This window comes from Dipodomys merriami, unplaced genomic scaffold, assembly GCF_024711535.1.
Source record: "Dipodomys merriami isolate MVZ:Mamm:240054 unplaced genomic scaffold, mDipMer1.0.p SCAF_20, whole genome shotgun sequence".
NCBI classification, from domain to species: domain Eukaryota; kingdom Metazoa; phylum Chordata; class Mammalia; order Rodentia; family Heteromyidae; genus Dipodomys; species Dipodomys merriami.
This window is the reverse complement of record NW_027203382.1, coordinates 22,317,246-22,344,818: the sequence shown is the minus strand read 5'-3', so window position 1 is coordinate 22,344,818 and position 27,573 is coordinate 22,317,246. Positions and strand designations below refer to the sequence as shown.

General features: G+C 40.9%; 1 protein-coding gene and 2 pseudogenes across 1 annotated transcript in view; 2 read left to right on the top strand and 1 right to left on the bottom strand.

The window, feature by feature from the left end:
- Dmgdh (dimethylglycine dehydrogenase) overlaps positions 1 to 458 on the bottom strand; it is a 63,490-nt gene extending 63,032 nt beyond the window's left edge. The window contains exon 1 of the mRNA XM_070031208.1: positions 137 to 458. Coding sequence (XP_069887309.1) covers positions 137 to 255 — 119 coding nt within the window. The 5' untranslated portion in view covers positions 256 to 458. The remainder of the gene's footprint in view (positions 1 to 136) is intronic.
- On the top strand, positions 361 to 17,195 carry LOC138832937 (thymosin beta-15A pseudogene; annotated as a pseudogene).
- LOC138832802 (S-methylmethionine--homocysteine S-methyltransferase BHMT2-like) lies at positions 3,260 to 18,393 on the top strand (annotated as a pseudogene).
- Positions 18,394 to 27,573: the final 9,180 nt, after the last annotated feature.

Below are 27,573 nucleotides of genomic sequence, written 5' to 3'. Positions count from 1 at the left end.
CTTTGTAATTAGCTGATCATTCACTGGGGCAATTTCAAGCCTGTTTCGCGGAGACTGAATCGCTCCTAACTCTGAAGGCTGACCCACCACCAGCTCCCAGCCCCACGGCCGGCCGCTGGCCGGGCGCCCTACTCACCCTTCTGGGCTGCCCACCGAGCGCAGGCGCCCGGGGCAGCTGGGCAGCGGGAGCCCCCGCAGCCGCTGCACGCCCCTGCGGAGCATGGCGAGCCGGAGGCCAGGCTGAAGGCACCTCATCCGCGCGGGCACCTGCTGCGACGCCCCGGGAAGCCTGCGGCACTGACCCCGCGCCTCCGCGGTCAGACCCTCTCCCCACCCCCAGCAAGGGGCGGGACCCTGGACACCAGAGTGCCCGGGGATCTGCGCCCTCAGAACCACGGCACCGTGACAGCAGCCGGAGGCCCCGCACCAAGGTGAGTTTCCTTCCTTGTTTCCTTTGCGAATCTCTGATCGCTGCTCTCTGAGCCGCTCAAGTTCAGATCCACCTGGCCAAACCCTGAGTCCTTAGCAAGGGGGCGGGGGGGGGGGGGTAAGAGCGGGCTCGGAGCCTCGGTTTATCCAGTCAAGAGGAGGTTAACGTGCATGGAGCCCTTACTCAGAGCCAAGCACTGCACAGGGTACTTTTCGGGTTAGGAAATAGAAACACAGTCAGGCGACTGGCGCAGGGTCACTGATCTGGTGGAAGAACTTCCCAGCTCACGCTGGAACCCCCGTGCAACCCCCATGGTTCTCCACCTAGCACCCCTGCTGGTCCCAAGTTTCTCTTTGTTTTTGACAAAAGTGGCAGCCAGGCTCTGGGAGTCCCTGGCTGGTCTGTAATCACCAAGAACACCCCTTCTCCCAAGTCTCAGGAGTGGTGGGTGCTGGGTCTCTCTGTCTTCATCACCAAGCTGTCAGTTCTCAACTCCTGGTCCCCTGTGTTGGGACTGTGGGGGAGGGGATTGTGGATAACTAAGCAAAATTAGAAAGGCTATGAACCTGGAGCAAGAACATCCCAGCACCTCTCAAAGCAATCCACCTGAGCCTCATAATCCAGAACGGAGGAGTGGTGAGATATAGGCATAGAGACATGAACCACTGGCTTAGTAACACCACAAAGAGAAATAGTCAAGGTGCAAGTAATAAAGAACTTTAAATAAAATAAATTTCCATCAATTAGTAGGTAGCCATGAAGACAACTGAGAGCAGGTGAGGCATTCTGGCAATGTTAGCAAAGATGAAATGTGTCTGTCACTGACCCAAGCTATACAAAACCCTGAGAGACACAATAAAGATAACAGTTATATGAGATGCAAACTATAGGTGTTTTTTTAAGTCTTCAGATATGTTCTCTTGATTATAAGTAACAATGTGGAATTCGCATAAAATAAGGTTACTAAGAAGATAAGAGACAGTGCTGACTTCTTTTACTAAATCTTTCTAATCCTATGGGTGTTTTTTTACACTTCTTTTTAATAGTCCATTTTTCCTTAAAGGTTTGAAAATTGCTCTGTCCCTGTTCAGTTCTTTTGAGGATTCCGCTCTTTCAACAGAAAGATTGTCACATGCTGGTCCATTTTAATGTGTACCTACTGATTTAGAGGGTACTGGGAAGGAACTAATCTCACCTCTCTTCCCAGCTATCAGGTACATTTTAGGAATCCATGTAGTTGCCTTAGACAACACCTCCATGAGCACATGGGGGCTAGTTTGGGCAGACACAGCCTCCTCCTATCACAGGCTGAAGCTATTCTCTGAGCAGGTGCACACTTGCTCTGAAAATGGACATCTTTATCCTAGGTGTTGAAATCTTCAAACAGATGTAAATGAACCCCAGAGCTCATGGTCAGATAAAGCAGGTTCACTGCTGAACAGGAGAAGGGTGGAATGAAAATAGTACTAATTAATACAAGCACTCTGGAAGGTGGTTTGGAGATTACCCCCCGCCCCAACACCACCACCAAAAAAAGTTAAACATAGAACTTCCCTATAATCCAGCAATACTACTCTTGGGCATCTACCCAGAATATTACAAGTCAGGATATAATAAAGCCACCCGCAGATCCATGTTCATTGTTGCAGTATTCACAATAGTCAAGCTACGGAAACTGCCCAGATGCCCTATAATAGATAAATGGATCAAGAAAATGTAGTTGATAGGTGGAATTTTACATAATGAAATTTTGATATAATAGAATTTTACTTATCTATCAGAAAGAATATTATGTCTTCGCAGGGAAATGGATGAACCTAAAAAATTCTGTTAAGTGAGATGTAGAGAGACAAATGATGCATATTTTCTCTCATATTTGGAAGTTAGATCTAAATATAAATATGTATGAAAACACATACTGAGTTATATACACACAAATTGACTAAAACATAGTCCTATTAGGGGAGGATTCCAATGGTGTAAGTCCTCTGAGCAACTACCAAACAGTTTCACAAAGTACCTGGAAGCTAAAATATGCTTTTGTCAGGCAGGGAAAAGCAAGGGAATGGGGGCAGATCAAAGAGAGGAAGGTTGGCAAATGCAGTTATTATATTCAATGTACACATATGAAAATGGAACCATATAACTTGAAAGTATAGATGGGATTGGAAAAGATGAAGAATGATGGAAGAGGTGACATTGTTCGAGATGCATTGTACTAATAATCTGTCTGGTTGAAACTCCTTTGTACAACTACTTAATTTTTTAAGAACGAAACTGCAAAAAAAGAAAAAGCAACATACTACAAGTTAAACCACAGCACTCTATTATACATGTTCTGAAGCTGTCATTAGCACACCCAATGCAGTAATCCACTAAGTGGGAATGTAACAGGAAGGGAGGGGTAAAGGCTGCTCCAAATTCAAATCTTTGTAAATGAGATATTTTTGCTGTGAAACAAAATGATGACTTTAAAATGTTGGAAAACTTCCAGATAAGAAATAAAAATGTCTCAACTTTTGCTTGATATCATGAAGGATATTCTTAAATCTCTGGCTAATTTTCTGTGGAAATATGCAGTGGTTTTTGGTTTTTTTGTGTTTTTTTTTTTACCTTCCTTCTCTTTTTCTTCCTCAGGATGAAAATTCTAGCATATGGGACACACATGATATTTTCAAACAGTCCTGTCTCTCTGCTAAACTACTGACATAGTTTAGTTATCTGCCTTTGGTCAGATGCTAGAAGAGGTGGTAGGGATAGAAACAAATATGACAATCAAATGAAGAGCCAGGTACTTAACCAGATACTGTGGCACAAGTAGATTCAGGGATGAAGATACCAAAGTCAAGCAAGGTGCAAAGGAGCTTTGATCCCAAACAGAGACGGTCAGGCAAGGTTGGCTCTGGCTGCTTTGGGAGATCATTCAGGGCAGAACTCAGTAGACTTTTGACCATTTTAGTAACCCAATGGCCATGAAAAATGTTTAATTGATACACCTCATGTAACCCTGAGAACTGGACACTATAGCAATGCTTTTCTCTCTAGAATTATCCCATGTGCAACTCTGATTCTTAGTTGAAACAATATAAGGTTTGCTTTTCTTAACAAGAGGTCTAGAAGTGGGCCATCATGGGTGTTGAGATCACTACGGGATATCCATAAGAAATCAAGCTCTTGTGTGGCTTACAACTGTAATCCTAGCATCTCAGGAGGCTGAGGTCTAGCGGATCACAGTTCAAAGTCAGCCTGAGTAGAAAAATCCATGATACTCCATCTCTGAAATAAATAAGCTAGCCTAGAAGCATGGCTCAAGTGATTGAGCAAAAGCCATGAACAAGGAAGCTGAGAAAGTGTAAGACTATGAGTTCAATTCCCAATATTGACAAAAAGAAGACAGAAAAGAAAGAAAAGGAGAGGAGAGGAATGAGGCTCTTTAACCAATTGATTTCTAGCATGTAGCTTTTAGTGGCATGACAGAAAGATGGTTGCTGTACCACCAGGCATTATATTGATGTTTGGTCAGGAAGGATAAAAGGGACAAGAAGAAAGGGAGTAGGCATCTGTATCAGGAAAACAAAACTTTTCCCAAAATCCTCAGCCTGTTTTCACCAATGTCTCATTAGCCAAAGCTGTAATACATGGCCAGGCTCAGCTGCAAGGGAGCGTGGGAGTTGTTTTCGTTTTTTAAGTTGAAGACATTGTCTCCCCCAACAAAACACATCAGCAAAGAAATGAGAATGTGTATTAGTGGGACCACCAAACCAGGTCATCACAAACAAATTGACAGAACAAATAAAGATCAGGGAATCAGCTCTTCAACTATAATTTGGCCCAGAGAGCATGTTAATTAAGAAGAAATAGCCTCAGCTCTTTTGACTACACAAAATAGGTACTTGGCTTAGCCAGGAAAGATAGCATGCTCAATCTTTCAAACACAATTAGACACAACTATAATGAGATCAGAGCTCTAAAAGTATAACACCACTTTCCTAAAATTAGAAATTGCTTTTAAAGAATCATTAAAAACAGGTGGGATGGCGTGAGGAGAGCTTAGATGATTTTCCTTTATCTTCTCCAGGGTATTTTGGAGCATCTGGACAATGGGGAGGCTGTGGTTGGAGATGGCAGCTTTCTATTCACTCTAGAGAAGAGCACTTATGTGAAGGTGGGGTCTGGACTCCAAAAGCTGTGGTGGAGGATCCAAATGCAGGCTGGTGCCCAAATCACCCAAGACTCAATGTGTGTTTAAGTGACATTTTGCTTAAACAAGGAATTAAAGCAGGAAGCTGGTGGCTTAAGCCTGTAATCCTAGCTACTCGGGAGGCTGAGATCTGAGGATGGAAATTTGAAGCCAGCCTGAGGAAGCAAAACCTATGAGACTCTTATTTCCCAATTAGCCAGAAAACTGGAAGTGGAGTTGCAGCTCAAAATAGTAGATAGAGTGCTTTAGCAAATGAGCTCAGAGACTAGAAAAAATAGGACTGTGCTACTAGAAAAGTTGTCAAGATATGGAGAGTATATGTTGAAAAAAAAGGACTTTCTCTTTCTCTCTCTCTCTCTATATATATATTTCTCTCTCTCCCTCCCTCTCTCTGCCTTTTCTCTGCCTTTTCCCTATTCTCTTTTCTTCTTTCTCTATCTCCCCTCTTTCTCTCCCCTCTCTCTCCCTTTTGCCCTCTTTCTCTTGCTCACTCACACACACGTGTATCTTTTTGTATAAGTATTGTTAAAATAATACATTTAGACTTTATTCCATGAATACTTACCTTGTTGATATTCAAGTGTTTCCTTAAAATAGCAAAACTTGTTACTGCTTTCATTTTATCCTGCCTACTGGAGCACATTCTGTAACAGTGGTAAGGTAACTTACTACAGTGATTAATGACTGTCACCAACCTAAAAGCACAGATGGCATGTTCTAGGGATGAGATTCAAAGAAATGAACAGTTTTGCATCATCCTCCTGGCTGGAAAATAAAAAGAAATGAAGGAACTGGCATGGATGGGTTGGTAAGATCAAATTGGAACTTTAAGTCTATTCTTTGCTCTGCATTCCTAAATTAAAGTAGAAAAATAAAGCCAAAGAATGAGATGAGCTGGGAATGTAATTTTGAGTCCCTCTGATTTTATTCATATGAGCATCACATATCAGACAAACATGGGGGCCTGTCCTGGTCTCTACAGACCAGTTATATGATCTTAAACAAGTCCTTTGGTGTCTTTGTGGCTCCTTCTTTCATCTGTCACATGGGGCAGGATGTAACCAGTTGTAAGGACTGATAACCTAACCCATGTGAGTGGCATTAGTACCCCACAGCCATTACCACTGCCCCACCAGATACTCAGAGTTCTGTGGCAGACACAAAGGATCTTTCTGGTGCTATCTTATACTTAATTTTGGAAGTTCTTAATTTTGGAAGTTCTTTTTGCTAACCCAGAAGTGCTAAAGGAGCAAGGATAAAGATATGGCGTAAAAAATGAACATGATGGGGGGATGGTGGGCAGGGAGAGAAACAGGGATGACTCTCAGAGAAGTCTAGGACATCATTCGGGTTATTTCTTGGTTTCCCTCATGCTTGTTGTTGACCTAGCCTGCTGTGGGAGACACATCTTTTCTTTTCTGTGAGGTGCCAATGCTTCTGGTACATAAACAAACTGCTATAGCCCAAGAGACCAGTGGACCAACCAAACCAGGCCATCATCTCTGCATGTAACCCATCAGGCCTTGAGGCTGCTCTGAGCCATCCATTCTATCCTGAATTCTCCTGATAAAATGTATGACTTTCCATCAGTATTGGGTTGAAAACTGGATTGATTGAAAGAGATAGGAGTGAATTAGCTGCTGGGCTGCTGGGGGGGGGGGCGAGGGAGAGAGGGAGTCAGAGGGAGTGAGAGAGAGAGAGAGAGAGAGTGAGAGAGAGAGAGAGAGAGAGAGAGAGAGAGAGAGAGAGAGAGAGAGAGAGAGAGAGAGAGAGAGAGAGAGAGAGAGAGGCACCTCTGTGATCTTTAGTTTCAAATTTTAATTAGAAAACACCCTAGCTGGCACCAGCTCACTCCTGTAATCCTAGCTACTCAGGAAGCTGAGATCCGAGGATCTGGTTCAAAGCCAGATTGGGCAGGAAAGTCTGTGAGGCTCTTATCTCCAATAAGCCATCAGAAAACTGGAAGTGGCACTGTGGCTCAAGTGTTAGAGTGCTCGCTTTGAGCTGAAGAGCTGAGGGACAGCACCCAGGCCCAGAGTTCAAGTCTCACGACTAACAAAAAACAACAACAACAAAAAAAACACACACAAAACACCCTGATCCTTTGCAGTTCATCAGCTTCACGTGGAATTCTTGAGAACAGGATCAAATGTCATGCAGACATTCACCTTTTCTGCCAGGGAGGACAATGTAGAAAACAAGGTAAACCAATGAGACAGGATGGGAGAGAGTATATGTCCATCTACCACAAATAAATTCTCTTCTCAAGAAGCTAAAAGATTGACCTGATGTTTTAGACATTTCATGACAAAATCTACAAACAATGCTGATGAATTCACCAGTAGCTCATGCCTGTAATCCTAGCTACTCAGAAGGCTGAGAATTGTGGATCACAGTTTAAAATCAGCCAGGGCAGGAAAGTCTGTGAGATTCTTATTTCCACTAAATTACCTAAAAATCCTGAAGTGAAGCTATGGCTCAAGTGGTAAAGTGCTAGACTTGAGCAAGAGCAGCTCAGCAACAGTATCCAGGCCCCGAGTTCAAGCCCCAAGACCAGCACAAAAACAAACAAACAAAAATAACCTAAATAAAGAAGGTTTTCAGGCCCTTTTAGATAGAGGAGAGAATAGGACCAGACCAGAACAGGGCACTGGGAAGGCAGGACTTTCCTTCCAATGTATTTTTTTTTAAAGAAAAAAACTCTTGGCAGACATTACTTTCACCTTCTCATTTCACATTGTGCTTTTTTAAAAAAAAAAATCTTTAAATTAGTTATACAAAGGATATTGTGCCTTTTCTGTTTTGTCTGTCAAGGAAGGCAGTACTAGTCCAGAAGTGAAATTAGGTGTAATTTCCAAATTTGCCACCTATTGGCAGCATAACTTTATGAAAGACTCTTATTAAGCATTGGCTTTTTCTCTACAAATGGAGAAAATAATAGTGGTTATGTTGATAGACCTATTGGGCAGAGTAGATGAGATGGGGAATGTGGAAATACTGTAAAATATTTTAAGGTGCTAATAGTTGTAAATGTTAATACACATTTGTTCATTTAACAAACCAACATTTGATGGGTGCCAATAAATGTTATATATTTCTGAGTTAGAGTCAATGTGCTTTGTTACAGCCAATGGGCCATATCTAGGATAGATAGAAAGATCATACACAGGCATAGACATTATTTTAAAGAAGCTCATGGTTAAATATGGGAGGCAAACCAATAAAGAGTTATTAACCTAACCAGGTGCCTGTGGCTTATGCCTATAGCCCTAGCTACTAGGAGGTGAAGATCTGGAGGACTGCAGTTCAAAAAAAAGTTCAAGAGACTCCATCTCTGGTTAAGCAGCAAAAAGCAGGGCTTGAGGTATGGCTCAAGTGGTAGAGCATTGGCCTAGCAACCACAAAATCCTGTAGCAAGAACAATAATGAGAATCTAAAGTCACCCTTCTCAGAAAAGATTGTGCCCAGCTCTGCTGCTTTCCTCATAAAGGAGTAACTTGTATGACTTAATTCTCACGGATCCCTGTTATCTGTTGTATTCCACATCTAAATGACAGGCTCTAGGCTGAACTCTTGTTCTCTCATTTCAGTGGGAAGACATAAATGCCACTGCCTATGACCTTGCCAAGGAAGTGGCTGGTGAAGGTGATGCTTTGGTGGCAGGAGGATTCTGCCAGATGTCCATGTACAAATACCATAAGGATGAAACTAGAACTTAAAAAAATAATTCTGAGTACAACCAGGAGTTTTTGCCAGGGAAAACGTGGACTTCTTGATTGCAGAGGTAAACCTGGTATTCAGGGAATAAGATTAAGGCTATTTTCACAAGGGAAGTTTCATAGTTTCAACTTTCACTAGGGTATTGGACTGCAGGGTATCTTTGTTTCCACCATGTGGATGGGCAAAGGTTTGTTTGAGTGCACCACAGTCCAGACCAACATTACTTGTTTGTACAATTTCTCTAAGGCCAAAGGGCAGAGCCAAGTGAGGTCTGAGCCCCACTTTTGGCTTTCTCAGGTCTGGATAGTTGTAGAGCCTGATTCATCCTGCTGTATGGGATGAGAGGAAGGGAGCAGTGGCTCTGGAAGCATGCTCTGCAAGGGAGAGGCTGGAAGGTGCTATGGGTGGGCTGAAGATAGTGAAGTATCGAAGCCTAGGAAGTAGCTGCTGCTCAGGCTCATCCAGGCCCCCAACAATCCTCAGTACTAAGTAGTTGCCCTCTCCTTCAGCATGCAGGTCTTGATCACTCCATTTTTCTGCTTTCCCTCAACCTATAACACACACAAGGAACACTTTAAACAATCAGTCAGAACTTCTCATCATTGTAGCAATCTGCTGAGAAAAATCAACTTAAGTGAAGAAGGATTGATTTGGGCCCAGGATTTTTTTTTTTTTTGGTCAGTCGTGGAGCCTGAACTCTGGGCCTGGGCACTGTCCCTCAGCTCTTTAGCTCAAGGTGACTTGGTTCATGGCAGTCAGAAAGCAGAAAGAGAAAAGGGAAGGAGCCATGGACAGTATATCCTTCAGAGGGTTGTCCCCATGAGCGATCTCCGCTAACAAGGCCACTTCCCTGCACCTCTCAATGATATCATCCGATTGGGAAACCATCAACAGATTGATCCATAGATGGAATACAGCTATTATAAACTGTAACTTCCCCATGGTTAGACCCACAAGCTAGTGACTAGGCTTTCAACACCTGAGCCTTCTGGGGAAAACTTCATATCCAATTCATTACAATGGGTCCCTAATTGCACACAAATAACCATAATATTCTCTTCCCACTGCCTTCAAAAAGAAAACTCACAGCACCTCATTTCCTGTTTATCAACACCATTGTTATTGTTTATAGGGCCACGCCCTCAACTCAAGTGTTTGAACAGGAAAACAGTGACCCAACTGCTATTTCCCTCAATGATTCCTCTCACTGTAATGCAAATCTTGCCTCAGCAACTGTCCCAAGGCCCAGCATTGCCCTTGCCTCACCGAACCCCTGGAAGAGTCATCTGCAGAGACATCATGTATCACTGCAGCTGTTCCCCAGATGGGTGAACCACACAGCTTAGATGATTTGGGAATGTCTCTTTTGATTCCCTTCATCATTCCTTACACGTGTGCACTTGGCTTTTGCAAATTCCTAAGACTGAAGAGAGAATCAGCTGTGCATGTAATTCCACCTACTTGCTTTTGATGGGGAGGAGGATCTCATTTGAGACCAGCTGGGACAAATGTGTGAGATCCTATCTGAAAAATTAACTAAAAAGCTCTCAACCATTTGAGAGTACTTGGATAGCAAGAACATGGGCTTCAGTTCAATCCCTAGTACAAAAAAAAAAAAGTGAAAGAAAGAATGAGAGAGAGGAAACAGGAAAATTTCTGCTGACTTTTCTCCACTTACCTTAAGGTCAGCTTTTCCATTATGGCATTGAAGCAGGTTTTGGGAGGCACCTCTGAAACTGATATGGATTCGCAAGAGAAGATGTCCTGTCCACAGTTGACAAGGACACCAAGTGGGTGTGTCCTATGCCGTGGCTCAATCTTTTTGTCTGGGAAATTCACTCTCCCTACTTCTTTATGGAACACTTATGAATATCCAACTAGAAGAGACATAAGAGTACTCTGAAATATAATGCATGATAAATTATTTTTTGGAGATTTTCAAGTTCCATAAAGTTTATATAAGTAAAAAGTTCAATCCTTTGAAACTACAATTTCAAAGATGCCATTATGGGCTGGAAAGGTAGCTCAGTGGTAGAGCGCTTGCCTTACATGCATGAGGCCCTGGGTTTGATTCCTCAGCACCACATAAGCAAAAAGAAAAAAGCCAGAAGTGGTGCTGTGGCTCAAGTGGTAGAGAGCGAGCCTTGAACTGAAGAGCTGAGGGATAGCGCCCAAGCCCAGAGTTCAGGCACCACAACCAGATCTCCCCCCGCCCCCCAAAAAAGATGCCATCATTAAAAAAGGAACTGGGTGAGCATGGTTTTTGTTTTACAAAGTCATTTCACTAGACAATAACCCTTGAATGAAAATCTGTATGTTATAGTTGAAGGAATTAAAATATTTACTCAGAAAGCTATTGTTTAGTCCACTGGTTTGGGAACACATTACTTAGTATTATCACATACTATATACTTGATAATTTTTATAACTCTTGCAACGTTTGTGTTCTACCATCCAAAATAGTACTTTAAATTAGAAGCAATAGAAAAAAGTGACATTTCCCTTAATGGAAGAAGCTGTGTGGGCCATGGAAGTCTTAAAGGAAGCAGGGAAGCCTGGGGCAGTGACCATGTACATAGGCCTGGAAGGGGACATGCATGACTTGACACCAGGAGAATGCACTGTGAAGCTGGTGGAAGCAAGTAATATGGCTTCAAAAATTTAACAACGTATTAGAAAGGATAAAATAATGGCATTCACAGGGAAATGGATAGAACTAGAACAAATCATTTTGAGCCAGATAAGCCAAGATCAGAGAGACAAACAGCACATGGTCGCCATGATATGGGGATGTCAGATTCAAACACAACAAGATGGGCAAAGTAAACAGAACTCAAGATAGTCATACACAGTGAAACCAAAAGAGACCAGTCTCAGAAGAATAACATCAAATTGTAATACCCAAGCACCTCTTCTTATGAGCATAAACTAATACAGACTGAAAAGAACCCCAAAGACAAGGAAACAAAGAACTTCTTAATTTATTGTATTGTTTTTAGATGACTCTATACTCTTTATCTCATATATGGGTATACACGTGCACATCTGAGGGAAGATAGGAGGAAGGCACAGATTCAGGAAATGGGTGAAAACATACAGCAGAGGGACACACCAGCTGCACTGGACATTGATGAAAGTGAACTAAGCAACTCAAAGGTGGTGACAGGAGGGAGGGAATGAGAAAGAGGTAACAGCTGACACTAAGCAAAAGGAAATAAATGTACATGTCATCTGATTTAGTAGAAATAGTTGTATTCTTAAAGTTTGTAGAGTTTGTAAGTTTTGTAGATTAAGATAATGATGATTATCATTGTGAAGGCTAAAAGGTATTTATGATTTTAGCTAAGTATAACAATGCCACAGTAGTATGAAATTTATGTAATCACTTAATCTCAATAAAGAAATATTTGGAGAAAAAGAAATTTTGCAAAGTTTGCTTAACGTTATGAAAGAAATATGAATAAAAAAGGAAAGAAAAGAATTAATTGGAATCTGTTTATATGTAAATCTTGGGATTGCTCATTTCTAATGTAGCTTCTACTTACTAATAAAACAAAATGATCAAACAAACAAACAAAAAAGAGTAAGTCCAGAATAAGGGTTCAAACCTATAATCCTGGCTAGTTGGGAGCAGAGATCAAGAAATCATAGTTTGAGACTAGCACAGATATAAGAGTTGGTAAAACCCCATTTCATGCAATGGCCAAGCACAGGTACATGGCTGTTATGCACAGAAGAAACACTGGGAACAGTGGTGCATACTTGTCATTCCCACTGAATCCTGGAAGCACAAGTAGGAGGATCACAATTCAGTCTGCCCTGGCACAAAGGGAAATGCTACATCAAAAAAAATCACCATAAAAATGGTTTGGGGGCTTAGTTCAAGTGATAGAGTGCCCGCCTGGCAAACTCAAGGCCCTGAATTTAGTCTGAAAATAAGTAAATAAACAAATGGATAAATGAATATAAAACATCTTTATTTCTCTGAACAGGGGCTAGCATTGTTGGTGTCAACTGCTGATTTGGGCCACTGGACAGTTTGCAGACAATGAAGCTCATGAAGCAGGGTCTCTGGGCTACAAGCTCACCTCATGGTGTAGGCCCTGGGCTTTCTCATACACCTGACTGTGGCAAAGGAGGATTTTTGGATCCCAGAGTATCCCTTTGGTAATCTCAGGCATACATAGAGGTCTCTGTATTTCCCATTATGCCAAAGGTCCGACTACAAAATTCATGCAATCTTATACTATGAGAATGCACAGAATAAAAACATTTGGTATTAACCCACTAAGTTTTCTGAATAATGCAAATTTAAAGCTTAAAGTTTTTTTAATTAGAAAAAAATGTCCATATGAGCATCTATCATTTGAAAATGTAATCTCAGTACTTGAAAGGATTGAGGCAGAGTTCAAGGCTACATAATGAGACCCAGTCTTAAAAAGAAAAGGAGGAAAAGAAGCAGGGGGCGATGGTGACTGTAACAGGCTGTTACATTACAGCACTAGAGCCCAGAGTTGACACCTGATTGGATATTCAATAATATGCCCTAGAGGTCTACAAGCTGGGGGTCAGGTACATTGGCAGGCACTGTGGATTTGAGCTCTACCACATCAGAGCAATTGCAGAGGAACTGGCCCCAGAATATGGTTTTTGCCAGCAGCTTCAGAAAAACATAGCAGCTGGGGAAACAGTTTGGACATGCACACCAAACCCTGGATTAGAACAAGATTAGCATTCATATTGTTTTTCTTTAAATCTTGTTTTCTTTGCTGTTTTGAACACCATCCATGCACATAATAATGAAAAATCAAACTGTAGGATGTACAAAATGTAAATGTATAAAATATAAAATGGAAATAGAGCTGTGGCTCAAGAATGGTAGCCTTGAGCAAAAAGCGCAACTGACATGCAAACACACACACACACACACACACACACACACACACACACACACACACACACACACACACACACACACACACACACACACACACAATAAATGTAAAATGTAAAGCAAAAACTGTTCTTTCTGACATTAGCTCCATTCCCAGAAGTGTCATTGTTTCCTAAGGGACCCTACTATGTAATTACTACCTTCTATCATCTTCTTCCTTCCTCCTCCTTTTTCCTTCCTCTTCCCTCCTCCACCTTCTTCTGTTCTTCTGCCTCTTCCTTCCTCCACTTCCTTTGTCTCTTTCTTGCAATGCTGGAGTGTGAACTCAGGGCCTTGTGCTTGCCAAGCAGATGCTTTATCCCTTGAACCAGACCCTCAGCCATTTTCCTTTCATTGTTTTTCAAATAGAATCTTGAATATTATATCTATGCTGGACCAGAACCCTTCTATTTATGCTTCCTGAAGAGCTGAAATGTCAATCACTCACAATTACATCCAGATTTTTATTGGTTGAGATGGAGGAAGGAACATCTCTTACCATTTTTTTCTCAAACTGGCCTCAAACTACAATGCTCCCAATCTCTTCTTCCCTAGTAGCTAGAATTACAGGTATGAGCCACAGCAACTACGTACTTCTTTACTCATCAATATAAAGCAAAATCTTTTGACTCCATTCTTCATAAAATAAGAACTGGGCTCCAGGGGCTCATGTCTATAATCTGAGCTACCTAGGAGGCTGAGATATGTAGATTCTGGTTGAAGCCATCCTAGGCAGACAAATCTGACAGACTTTAAATATCGCCTATTAACATGTAAGAGTTCAGGAATGGAGGATCAAATGGCAGAGGGTCATCTTTGAGCAATAAAGCAAAGCAAGAGCACAAGGCTGAGTTCTAGCTCCAATACCAACACACACACACACACACACACACACACACACACACACACACACAGATGAATTGCTTCTTCTAAGCTTCTCTCTCTACTTCTTAGCATCTTTAAATCGTACTATTACTTTCATATCACTAAGGCTTCTAGCTTCTATATTCCTTTCTGTAATTATAATCAAATCTTCCAAGCTTGGTTTAGTTGTATGCTGAATCTAAAAATTTAAAACCAGGTAAAAACATTTATAATATTTTAATTGACATGCTAAACACATGAAACAGAATCAGAACTCACAATGATCTTTGTGTCCCTCTATTCCTTTAAACCTTCTCAGTGGGTAAATGCCTTTCTTTGTCCCTGTTTGAAAATATTGAGTTGCCCTCAAGACATTTCTGAGCACTATCATTATATAACACTGTCTCAAGGTTGTAATTAAAAGTGTAGCTCACAGATAGATAGAGTGCCTGTCCAGAGTATACAACGCCCTGGGGTCAATCCCCAGCAGAAGGACAGAAAGAAAGAAAGAATATTCAGTTGGATATAAAATCAAAACCCAGGGCTGGAAAGGTGGCTCCATGGTAGAGTGCTTGCCTTGCATGCACGAGGCCCTGGGTTCCATTCCTCAGCACCACATAAGCAGAAAAAGCTGAAAGTGGTGCTATGGCTCAAGTGGTAGAGCGCTAGCCTTGAGCGGAAGAGCTGAGGAACAGTGCCCAGGCCCAGAGTTCAGGCCCCAAGACTGACAAAATAATAAATAAATAAAATAAAACCCAGAACATATTTCAAACTTAAAACATTTTTGGTCTGGCAAAAGGCTTGGTCTGGCAGAAGGCTTGAACAGGCAGGAAGCCAGGGAAGGCAAGAATTATACGTTGTTTCTTTCTATGCTTTCAAATATCCCTTCCCATTGCTTGACTGGCACTCTAATAGAGACTGCAGTCTCAGAGCCTGAGAACTTTTGTTATTGAGGGGCTTCCTGGGGAACATTGCTCTCTTTTTGTGCCATGGGTATTTTTCCCAGACTGCCACTTCCTCCTGAGACTCTGACTTTTCCAGATATACCTTATTTGGGGGGCCCTACTGTCCTTCCTTATGATCCCTTTGGGACAGCTTTTAACTATGCTCAAACTGGTTCTCTTTTGAGTCAAAATATCACTCCGTTATGCCAACTCTGGGAGTATAGTCTGATTCCAGTGTGACAGCACCCTCTTCCCTCACCATTCTGACCCACCGTGCTTTGAACTAGATCTTCCAGTGCACTGTCAGGAGAGTGAGTTCTTGGCCATGTATTTTGAAACTTCGGTGTAGTGTCTATCTTGTGCCTCGTTTTGATATTTGTTACCAGTGCCTCTTGGTGCCTCTCATAAAACCATCAATGTTATATTTTCTAAACATTCACTGCAGAACAAAGTGGTGTTTCTGGAACCATGGAAACAGAGAAATAATTCTATTTTACACAACTTGAGCCACTTGTAGGAGAATGTTCTCAGCATCAAGGTCAAATGGATTCTCTTCTGTTACATTTCATCTGTTGTCCAAATTCATGCTCTGTTTCAGTTTGTTTCATGCTTGGACTAACTCTCTTTGTATTTGTATAACATTTGGCTTTCCAAGAATTTTTAATTTAACTTCCCTTTTCATTGCTGAAAGAAAAATTACAGGCCTTTACCTTCTCTGAGGTTTTCCAGATTCTAAATTATACTATTTGTTACTATCACTTTATTATTAAAGATATTTTTCTTGGGGACTCCTGAATTATTATATTGTTTTAACTTACTAATATCTTATTCTGTCCTTCTCTCTTTTTCTTTCTCTCTCCATTTCCTTCCCATAACTTCTGCTGTATTGTCTTCTTTATTCAGTGCCATTCTATATTTAATTCATTTTCTATTTCTTTAGTCATTTTACTGAAGCAGTCTCCATTTTTTGAATGAAAACAATTTGCCTTGTGTACACTGTATTAAAAGTGGGAACCAAATTATTTAGCCAAACTTTTTATCTAGAACACACTTATAAGAGAAGACATTTCTTGCAGGTATTATGTTAGTAGAAGTATTTCCTAAATATTAATTAAAAAGTGAGTGCTACCCAACAGGCTCGGAGCCAGCCAGCGTTCTACCTCTGCCAGCGTCCTCGCGGGAGCCACCAGGCCTCCAGTCAGGATGAGTGATAAGCCAGACATGTCCGAAGTGGAGAAGTTTGACAGATCAAAACTGAAGAAAACTAATACTGAGGAAAAAAAACACTCTTCCTTCAAAGGAAACTATCCAGCAGGAGAAAGAATGTGATCAAACTTCCTAAAATGCAGATTGCCTCTCAAGAGCAAGCTTCAACATCACCTGACATTCTTGCTTAATTTAGGCTTATTTCTGTAAAACTATGTGTTTGTGGAGACTTGAGGCACCTGTAGATGATTTCTCTTCTATATTCCCTGGCTAAGAGGTCAACAGTAGCCAGTGTCCCTCTAAATTTGTTTTTAAAGTGAAATTTCAGATGGTAGATGACATGTTGTCAGTAATCTCACTACTGATGACCTTTGTGGGTGTGGTCCTTGTGCCCCCTACAGCGTGAGTCAGTTTAACCTACAATATGTGCCTTCTGCTTCATAATACTTTTGTAGTCTCTTAATTTTCATTTACAATAAAGCATTAAAAATAAAAAAAGTGAGTGCTAATTGTAACCCCTCTGTATGGTATTTTCACACACACACACACACAAAAAGTGAGTGCAAGCTGGACACCAGTGGCTCATGCCTATATCCTAGCTACTCAAGAGGCTGAGAGCTGAGGATCATGGTTCAAAACCAACCTTGGGCAGGAAAGTCCTTCAGAACTCTTAGCTCCAATTAGCTACCAGAAGAAAAAACAAAACAAAACAGAAGTAATGCTGTGGTTCAAAGTAATAGCCTTGAATGAAAAAAGCTCAGAGACAATGCCCAGGCCCTGAGTTCAAGTCCCACAACCAACAAAGAAAAAAAAAAGGTGAGCGCAAGGCCCTGAGTTCACACCTCAGTACACACACACACACACACACACACACACACACACACACACACACACACACACACACACACACACACACACACACACACACACACACACACACACACACACACCCTCTACACTAAAGTACAACAGTTCTTGCAGCCTAAACTCCCAAACCTACAGATATTTGCAGAAATTTATGGGTTTTTTTTTAACAAAAATAAGTATGAACCACATTTTGTCATCCAAAATCATTGATTTCTTCATTGTTTTATAAATAAAGGAGAAAAAACAACTACAAAAATACATTAAGTGCCAAATCTGTACCCAGGAACCTTGTACTCCACTCTTCTTGTCACAAGAAGAAACACTAATATAGTCATTTGTAACGTCTTCTTATTTTTTTGAGGACTACACTTTGTGTCATAAATATTGTCTTCTTTATTCCCTTTTTCATTAAAGTATTGAGTAAAGAGCTTTGTAAGAACTTCAGAATGAATGTAACTTATAAAAATATGCAAAATTATTTTTTTCTGAAAGGCAGTATGAAACCTATAATTGTTATGAGGAGAAAAATGGGAGGAGAAAAGACCTTGAAAGTGGACAATTTTTCTGTCTGTACATTGAAACAAAAGTTGCAGTCAGTCTGATTATGTAATACATATATGCAAATACTTGTAAATGTTTATACACGAATGCATGCATTTACATATATGACACATTGGAATTATAAAAAGTATATATCTTCTGAAGATACATTGTACACATAAATGGACATATTAAATTGGAACACCCCTCATACAAATATTTGAAGATAATCATTTAAAATTTATGCATCAATGGAAAATGAGGGGTTTTTTTCTTAGTTGCTTTTGTTTTCTTTTGGTATTTGGGAGGGTAAGGTGATCCAGAAATGGAGGGACAAAGGATGAACAAATGCAGCAATGGTTATTCACAACTCTATGTTGAAAATGAACTATGTACAACATGGGTAGGGATGTGAGAGGGGAAACTGAGAAAGAGTAAGGGAAGGGGTACATTGTCCTCAAAGAAATGTACTCATTACCAAACTTATGTAACTGTAACTCCTCTGTACATCACCTTTATGACAATAAATATAAATAAAATAAAATATGTATCTTTTAATTGGTTAATGCTGTGTTTGTTAAGACACAGGGCTAGAAGGGAGTACTGGGAGACACTGGTGCCAGCCTCAGGCTGCCCTTTCTGTCCTTGGCTATCAAAGCCAGATGTAGGAATAATGGAAGAAAACTGAAACAGCAGAACAGAAAGAAATGGCCTCAGCTCCTTCTGTATATCATCATCAGCCTGCCTTGCTCTCATCCACTAAGCTCCACAGTCTCTTCAGCTCAAACTGGCACATGCATACTGAACTTCTGCTCAATGGATATGTAGAACAGGATGCTGCCAAAAATGCAGAGGAGTAAGCCAGGCCCTTGACTGAGTACTAAGTGTCTAAAAATGCTGCCCTGTATTATTCTGAAGAGCATCATGACTAACCAACTTGTCTTTCAGGGTGAATTTGACATTTGAAAATAACGGGAAGTCTCTGAGAACCAACCCTAATGAATAATTTAGGTGTCTGAGCTAGGTGTTTAAGGAAGATGGAGCACCACTCTAAACTAAAGCTATGAGTCTACTTTTCTTAAATGATCTGTATTATGGTGCCAAAGGTAATCCCAATAGGAAAGATGCAAAAACTGTTCTGAGCAATGACAGAATTCTTGAACTGGTATATAACATTCCAAATGATTATAATGCTTCAAAGACAATTTTTACTTAAAGCTACTGGTATGGGTCTTTATAACCATAGACAGCTAGCTGGCTAGAACATAACCTATCAAAGGTCAAAGACCATTTAAAATACTTCTTATCTTTCTCCTTATTTAGCATATTTAACATAACCATAGATGCTCAATGAAATACTTTCTGATTATTTAAAATAGGTGAACAGTTTCAGAAGAACTTTTTAAAAGTCAAATCTATCTCAGTCTAATATTTTCATGACTTATTGTTTTGTACGTCTCTTTTTTCACCTCTGCAGTGTATCAATTTGTGGCACCATTTTTTATTTAAATTAATTTTTCTTATTATTTTGAGCATGTAAAATTTCATAAACTTTCTTTGGAACATAATAATAATTATATATTATATTACAGGTTTTGATCTATGTTGTGTGTTTCTCTCATGTGTATGTATGTGTGTATGTATGTTCATTCACAGCAATTAAAGCTGAGATGCTTGCTGATAGTTTTTTTTAGCACAGCAGCTTACATTCAAGTAAACTAAAGTCTGATGTGGCTGACTAGCTTGTCTGACGTCATACAACTACAAAGTGTGGGGTTAATAAATTGGGATTTGAACCCACATGGTCTGGTTCTGGAGTCTGTATTCCCAGTCATTATTCTGCATTGCCTCTATCCTGCACATAGCTGTTACTTTTTCAGATCTATCCAAATTTTTGTGTTGCTGAATTTAAAGATTGTGGTGTTTATTTTGATTCCTTATATATTTATAATTTCTTTGTGTCTGGAGACTTCAAATTCCTGTAGTTGTTCTTAAAAATATATACTAAAATGCAGAGTTTGGGCTGGGAAGGTGGCTCAGTGACAAAGTGCTTGCCTTGCATGCATGAGGCCCTGGGTTCGATTCCTCAGCTCCACATAGCAGAAAAAGCTGGAAGGGAAGAGCCCTTGGCTCAAGTGGTAGAGTGCTCACCTTGAGCTGAAGAGCTGAGGGACAGCACCCAGGCCCAGAGTTCAGGCCCTACAACCAACAAAAACAAACAAACAAACAAGCAAAAACAATGTAGAGTTTAAGGTTTGTTTTTATTTTTGCTTTTTCAAATCCCAAGTTAGTCTCAAATTCATGATCCTCTGACCTCAGCCTTATGAGTGCTAGGCTTACAAGTATGTGCCACAACACCTCACTCAAATGTAAGTTATAGCCCGGCACTGTGGCTCATGCCTGTAATCCTAGCTAGGAGGCTGAGATCTGAGGATCGTAGTTCAAAGCCAGCCCAGGTAGGAAAGTCCATGAGACTCTTATTTGCAATAAGCTCAGAAAATTAGAAGTGGTCTGTGGCTCAAGTGATAGAGCGCTGAACAGCTGAGGGACAGTGCCCAGTCCCAGAGTTCAAGCCCCATGACTAACAAAAAACAAAAAAGTACAGTGTTTTAAAAATCAGCTTTCCTTTATATGGATCAATCCTTCAATCCTGGTGTGACTTCCTTCTTTTTAGATACTTCTCACTCTCAGAAAGTTGTTCCATAGGGCTGGGAAGGTGGCTCAGTGGTAGAGCACTTGCCTTGCATGCCTGAGGCCCTGGGTTCGAATCCTCAGCACCACATAAGCAAAAAGAAAAAAGCCAGAAGTGGCACTGTGGCTCAAGTGGTACAGTGCTAGCCTTGAGCTGAAGAGCTGAGGGACAGCGCCCAGGCCCAGAGTTCAGGCCCCACGACCGGACCCCCCCCCAAAAAAAAGAAAGAAAAGAAAAAGAAAATCTACCATCAACAGTTTCCACCTGCTGGCCTATGAGACTTTGAGTATCTCTAAAACAAACTTATGGTTCCTTCCAAATGGTAACTCTTCAAAAACTTAAAGTTAGCTGCTAGGTTTTTTTCTATAACTCCTCTTCTTCATTTCCACTAAACCAAATAGCTGAGTTATGATTGGCTTTATTGTGTACTATCTGTATAATATTGGATCAATACTGATCACAAATTCATGAAGGAAAAGCCATAAGTGAAAACAAATTTTATCATGAAAAAAGTAAATGTATATGTGCACACAACTACCCTCAGTGAAGGTGAAGTTGAATGGGAAAAGTATGAAACCAAATTGTGAACCACTCTTGCAGAAGGGAGTCTGGAACTAACTTAGCCTGAGACCCTTCTCCCACCCACTCAGATGTTGCAAGAAGGGCTCAAAATATTCAGAACCCCATTGCATCGCATTTTCTTGGGCTTACAAGTGTTATGAGCAGGAGATACACCTAGCTGAGGATTAGTTAGAGCAGCAAAGTTAGCACTAATGCCATCACCTCTGCTGGACAGTCATCGTTCTCAGTGTAGATATAATGCCCCAGAAACACAGTGCTCTTGGTAGAGCTGATGTGAGAAGCTGGGTAATTGGAGCTACAGGCCTTGCTACATCACACAGACAGCTTCTGAGTGGTCACATATGATCCCTAAACATGGAACCTGTTAGGCCCAACTTGACTCTTCCCTTCCAAAGCAGCAGATTCTCTTCCTTGAAACAACTTCTGGTGATCAGCTCTCAGATCTGATCCCCATACTGCCAGTTCCCTCCCCCCTCAACACATACAACATTTATGGCTTTATCTAAAACCTTCCAGATCGATCCTTATATTATAGGTAAACTATTTGCTTTATATCCTTTTTCCAATGCCATAAAAAGGGAGCGGTAAAATAATAAATTTTTAGATGCCAAATATGTTTTTACAACATTTTTTTCTTTTTTTTTGGGGGGGGGGTCCGGTCGTGAGGCCTGAACTCGGCCTGGGCACTGTCCCTCAGCTCTTCAGCTCAAGGCTAGCACTCTACCACTTGAGCCACAGCACTACTTCCAGCTTTTTTCTTTTTTACTTATGTAGTGCTGAGGAATGGAACCCAGGGCCTCATGCATGCATGCAGGCAAGCACTCTACTACTGAGCCACCTTCCCAGCCCTTACAACATTTTTTCTGAAAACCAGGCTGACCTGGTCACTTATTGGACAATTTTTTTCCCATTGGATGATACTTTTTGTCTATACCATGGTTTGAACTCAGAGTCCCCTGCTTGCTCAGCTTTCTTGTTTATAACTGGCACTCTATAACTTAAGCCATACCTCCAGCCTTGCTTTTTTGCCAATTAATTGGAGCTGGAGTCTATTAGACTCTTTGGCCCGTGTTAGCTTCAGATCTCAGTCCTCTAGGGCTTAGTCTCCTGAGTAGCTGGGATTACAGGCATGAGCCACTGGCATCCAGTTTTTGGTGATGTTTATCTTGTTTATCTTGTTCCTATGCCCCATGCTATTGAATGTCCCCTCCAAAACTCATGCTGAACTCTAAATTCATGTAATAACATTTGGAGACAGAATTTTTGAGATGTGGGGCTGGGAAGGTGGCTCAGTGGCAGAGCGCTTGCCTTGCATGCCTGAGACCCTGGATTCAATTCCTCAGCACCACATAAGCAAAAAAAAAAAAAAAGCCGGAAGTGGCGCGGTGGCTCAAGTGGTAGAGCGCTAGCCTTGAGCTGAAGAGTTGAGGGACATGGCCCAGGCCCAGAGTTCAGGCCCCACGACCGGACCTAAAAAAAAAAAAGAATTTTTGAGACGTAATTAGGATTGGAGGAGATCATGGAAGTGAGGCAACCACAAAGCTTTACCCAAAAAAACCCCATACAATCACAAGGAAGGAACGAGTCAGACATTCTTCAAGAGAGCTGGCCTGTTTAGCACCACAGCAGTGTTTTGACATATGTATAGTCAGCCCTAGACATCCATGGGTTTTGCATCAACCAACCTCAGATTGAAAATTTTCAGGAAAAAAAAATTAAAACTGAACAGACTCCTTTATTCTCAATATATTTAATAAACAATACTGTGACACTTACTTATTTCATATAATATGCATTATATTAGGTATTATAAGTAATCTAGCATATGTGTGGGATATATACAAATGCTGTGTCATTCCATATAGAGGAGTTGAGCATGTGCAGATTTTGGTATCCATGGAGTTTTCGAGCCAATGGCCCTCAGACACTAAGTAATGGCTGCAAATAAATAAAAGCAGCAAAAGGTCCTAGAATAAATCTGCTTTAGAAAAAATTCTAAAAGAAATTATGGAGAAAACTAGGGAAATAATTGGGCTAATAAATAGTATTAATTTTAAAGTATGTAGGTACATATTCTTAATTTCTGGAGAAAAATACAAGTTTTAAAAATACATACTAAGTCTTAAATTGCTATTTATAATTTTCTTTAAGTATTTTTGCATGCTAAGTTTTTTACAGGCAAGATTTCTAAATGTTCTGCTTTTTAAGAAGATACAAGAAAAAGGTAACTGAAACAACAACCAAATAAAGGATGATCAAGTGACATTAAGAAAAACCAGCTTGAACTAGCTCTTTCCAGTTCCACAGTAGATATTTGCTGTCCTAGACAGTTATCAAGACTAACAGATGGCCCTTGGATAACCCTGCTGTGGGGAGACTCACCAATGCAGACCAGCAAGTGGCTGGCATAGAAACCACCTGTACAGGATCAAAGCCATGTGGGAAAATAGGGGTGAAGGTCACTGGAAAAACAATTACTGCTTTGCAATGATCACAGGTATGACTTGACACCTTATGCAAAATCCTAAGCTAAGTTAAGCAATTCATTTTGGCTGTACAGACAGCTGCCTTGAAGACAGACACGTATTTTATTTAATCAATCATTTAAAAACCTCTGAAAATAGTTTTGTTGACAGGGTCTTAGGAGAGACATAGCCAGGGAATACTGACTGCAGATCTAGCACTCTGGTGGGCTTTTCTGACATCTAGCCTCTGTTATTTGGCAGAGCAGAGGAGGACATGATATAGAAGGAGGAGCATCAGAAAAGGCTAGCTATGTGCTAGGTCCAAGAAGCTTATGATGAGGAAGCTTAAAGACAGAAAGGCAGGCTGGCCAAGCAGAATGGTTCAGGGGGCAGCCACAGGAAGGTCATGACTCGAATAGATGGGGGTGTAGGGAGGAGAGAGTTGGTACTCAAGATTGTGAGCAATGAAAGTGCCCCCTTTAAAAAAAAATGCATTATGATTCAGCCAAGTTCCGTGGCTCATGCCCGTAATCTCTACCACTGGGAAGGAAGAGATAGAAAAATTGCGGTTCAAAGCTAGCCTTATAAATTGCTACAATGGACTGATACACCTATCTATATATTCCAATTTTAGGGGCAATAAATACCTATACTACTCTCTTCTCTAAAAGTACTTTATTTTTTTTAACCTTACTTTCTCATTCATTTTTTTTTTCAACGAATGTTTAAAGCTGTTAGAAGACAGGCACTTGGTGCTGGGAAGGTAGCTTGCCTTGCATGCCTGAGGCCCTGGGTTCGATTCCTCAGCACCACATAAGCAAAAAGAAAAAAGCTGGAAGTGGCGCTGTGGCCCAAGTGGTAGAGTGCTAGCCTTGAGCTGAAGAGCTGAGGGACAGCACCCAGGCCCAGAGTTCAGGCCCCACCACCGGACCCCCCCCCAAAAAAAAAGAAGACAGGCACTTTTCCAGGTGCTGAGGTTACTATCCTGGTTACCTCAGTGCTAATCTGGTTTTAGCACTACAAGTCCTATGTCCTGTGGAACTCTTCTGTCCTGGGTCAACACTAGTCATCCTAGGTCCCACATCAGTGAGGGAGGGTAGTTATTTTAGAGTCAGGAAGTTCTTAATAAAGAAGTTCCTTTCAAGAAAACATCTGGTAAGATAGATATGGGTGGCTCATTCCTGTAATCTTAGCTACCCAGAAGGCTAAGATCTGGAGGTTGCAGTTGGAAGTCAATCTCAGCAGAAAAGTCTGAGTGTTTCCATCTCCAATTAACCAGTAAAAATCTGGGAGGCCCTGAGTTCCAATCCCAGTATCACCAAAAAAGAAAAAAAGAAAAGAAAAGTTGGGTACTTTGGAAAGAAATAGGTTGGGTACTTTGAAATTTTATAGAAAGAAATCCATAAAAGGGCTATAACCACTTTTATCTTGAGGGAAGAGCAATCCAAAGAGTTCAAAGCCTGTTCAGAGAGTAGCTGAAAAGCCAGGGTTGTGAAGGACAGGATGTGGAGAGGGGATAGGAGGAGTAGCAGGAGATGAGATCCAAGAAACAACGTAAATCAGGCGCCCTGATTTTTAGCAAGTGTTTTGGCTTTTACTTGGAGCAGTATGAGAGAATACTGGAAGACTGTCTTCTTTTGGTTTTGCTGGAGGTTTGGTTTGTGCTGGAGGTTGAACTCAGAACCTTCTTCACTCTAGACAAGTGTTCTGCCACCAAGCTGAACCCACAGCCTGACTTTGGAAGGTCTTGGATAGGAAAGGACAGGCTCATTTTGGCTGTTGTGTTCATGATAATCCACAAAGGGTTAAGAACAGAATTAGATGGCAGAATTGGCTATATACATGTAGAAAGCTGAAGTTAGATCCTTATATATCACCCTGAACCATAATCAACTCCAAATGGATCAAAGACCTCGAGGTAAGAGCAGAGACCCTGAAAATATTACAAGAAGGGATAGGGGATACACTAGGGTTCCTTGACACAGGTCAAAACTTCCTACATAAAGATCTATAAGCACAAAAAATATCAAAGAAAGGCTGGATAAATGGGATCACTTTAAAATGCAGAGCTTCTGCATGGCAAAGAACATAGCTAGCAAGATAAATAGAAAGCCCACAGATTAGGAGAAGATCTTCACTAGCTATCCAACCAAGGGCCTTATATAAAAAATACACAGAGATAAAAAAAAATTACCACACCCCAATAAAAAAAATCCTCAAAGAAACAACCACCACATTAATAAGTGAGCTAAAGAATTAAAAAGAGACTTCTCTGAAGAAGAAATAAGAATAGTCAATAGACACGTGAAGAAATATTCAACATCTCTGGCCATAAAAGAAATGCAAATCAAAACTACATTGAGATTCTACCCGTCCCCCACCCCCACCCGCATTTAGAATGGCCATTATCAAGAGAACAAGTAATAGTAGATGCTGGCAGGAATGTCACCAAAAGGGAATACTACTACACTGTTGGTAGAAATGCACACTGGTTCAACTACTCTAAAAGCAGAATGGAGGTTCCTCAAAAGACTAAACAGAGAACTCCTTCTATGATCCAGCAATCCCATTCCTGGGCATTTACCCAAATGATCACAAGCGAGGGCACACTAAAGCTACCAGCACAACTATGCTCATTGCAGTATTGTTTACCATAGCTAAGATATGGAACCAACCCAGATGCCCCTCAGTAGATTAATGGATAAGTCTGGTATGTATACACAATGGAATTCTATGCTTCCATCAGAAAGAATTATATTGCCTCATCTGTAAAGATATGGAAAGACTTGGAAAAACTCATATTAAGTGAAGTAAGCCAGACCCAAAGAAACATACACTCCATGGCTTCCCTCATTTGTAATAATAATTTGTAATAATAATAATGTCGAGCATACTCCTAGCAGAGGATCACAATAGCCCAATAGCTATGTACATATCACCATATAAAAAGATGTTAATGGAAGCCGGGCGCTGGTGGCTCACGCCTGTAATCCTAGCTACTCAGGAGGCTGAGATCTGAGGATCGCGGTTCAAAGCCAGCCCGGGCAGGAGACTCCTATCTCCAATAAACCACCAGAAAACTGGAAGTGGCACTGAGCTCAAGTGGTAGAGCACTCGCCTTGAGCTGAAGAGCTGAGGGACAGCGCCCAGGCCCAGAGTTCAAGCCCCACGACCAACAACAACAACAAAAAAGATGTTAATGGAAATGAACTCCAAGATACAGAAACAAGAGGTATTTTTTGTTGCTGATATTGTTTTTAATGTACTGTATGAAGTTCTTTCTTCCCTCCCCCCTTTGGTTTATTACTGTTTTTTATTCTGGTACCCTGTGTCTTGTATATACGTTTATCTTGGGGAAAGGAAGTGGAATAACAAAACGGTGAAACAAGGACAAAGGGTAAACCAATGAAACAGCAGTACTCACAAGACACTAGGTTAGATGAACTTTACAACTTGGAAGGGGAGGTAGTAGAGGGAATAGTGGGAGAAAAACAAGGGAGGGAGTAACAATGTTTGACAAGAAGTGTACTCATTACCTTACTTACGTAACTGTAACCTCTCTGTACATCACTTTTTCAATAGAATAAAAAGAAAAAAAATTTTAAAAAGAACAGAAGCAGAAAGGCTATGCATTTCCAGTAGGTCTTTTGAAATTTCTAGTGCCTCTTAGCCTTGCCAACAATAAGCAACGGAAAGGTTAGGGTCTTCAATTAGCTTCGTGCTTCCCTCCAAACTGTGCCCTGGGCACAGTCCCCGCCAGAAAATGGTCCTCTCCACTTCCTTTTTGGTTCCACTCAGCTCATCACACCATCTGCTTCTCACTCAGTGTCAAGTTCATGTCTCTTGTTATGACCCAGTTGTGTCTTTTCAAAAAGGAAGAGAGAAGCGGTTTCAAGAATGAAGAACATAAATGGTGTTAGCTAAATCTACACTTCCACAGCAATAGGAATATTCTTCGTAAGAGGAGCACTGAGGATGTAAGTGTGGGGCTAGACTACCTGGGTGGACCTCAGTTCCTTAATTTACTAGCCAAGTGTCCTACCCTGGACAAGTTGCTTGCTTTCCTGTCTACAGGCACAATAGCTGTGTCTACTCAGAAAGTAATCAGGAGGATTCAACACATACACCT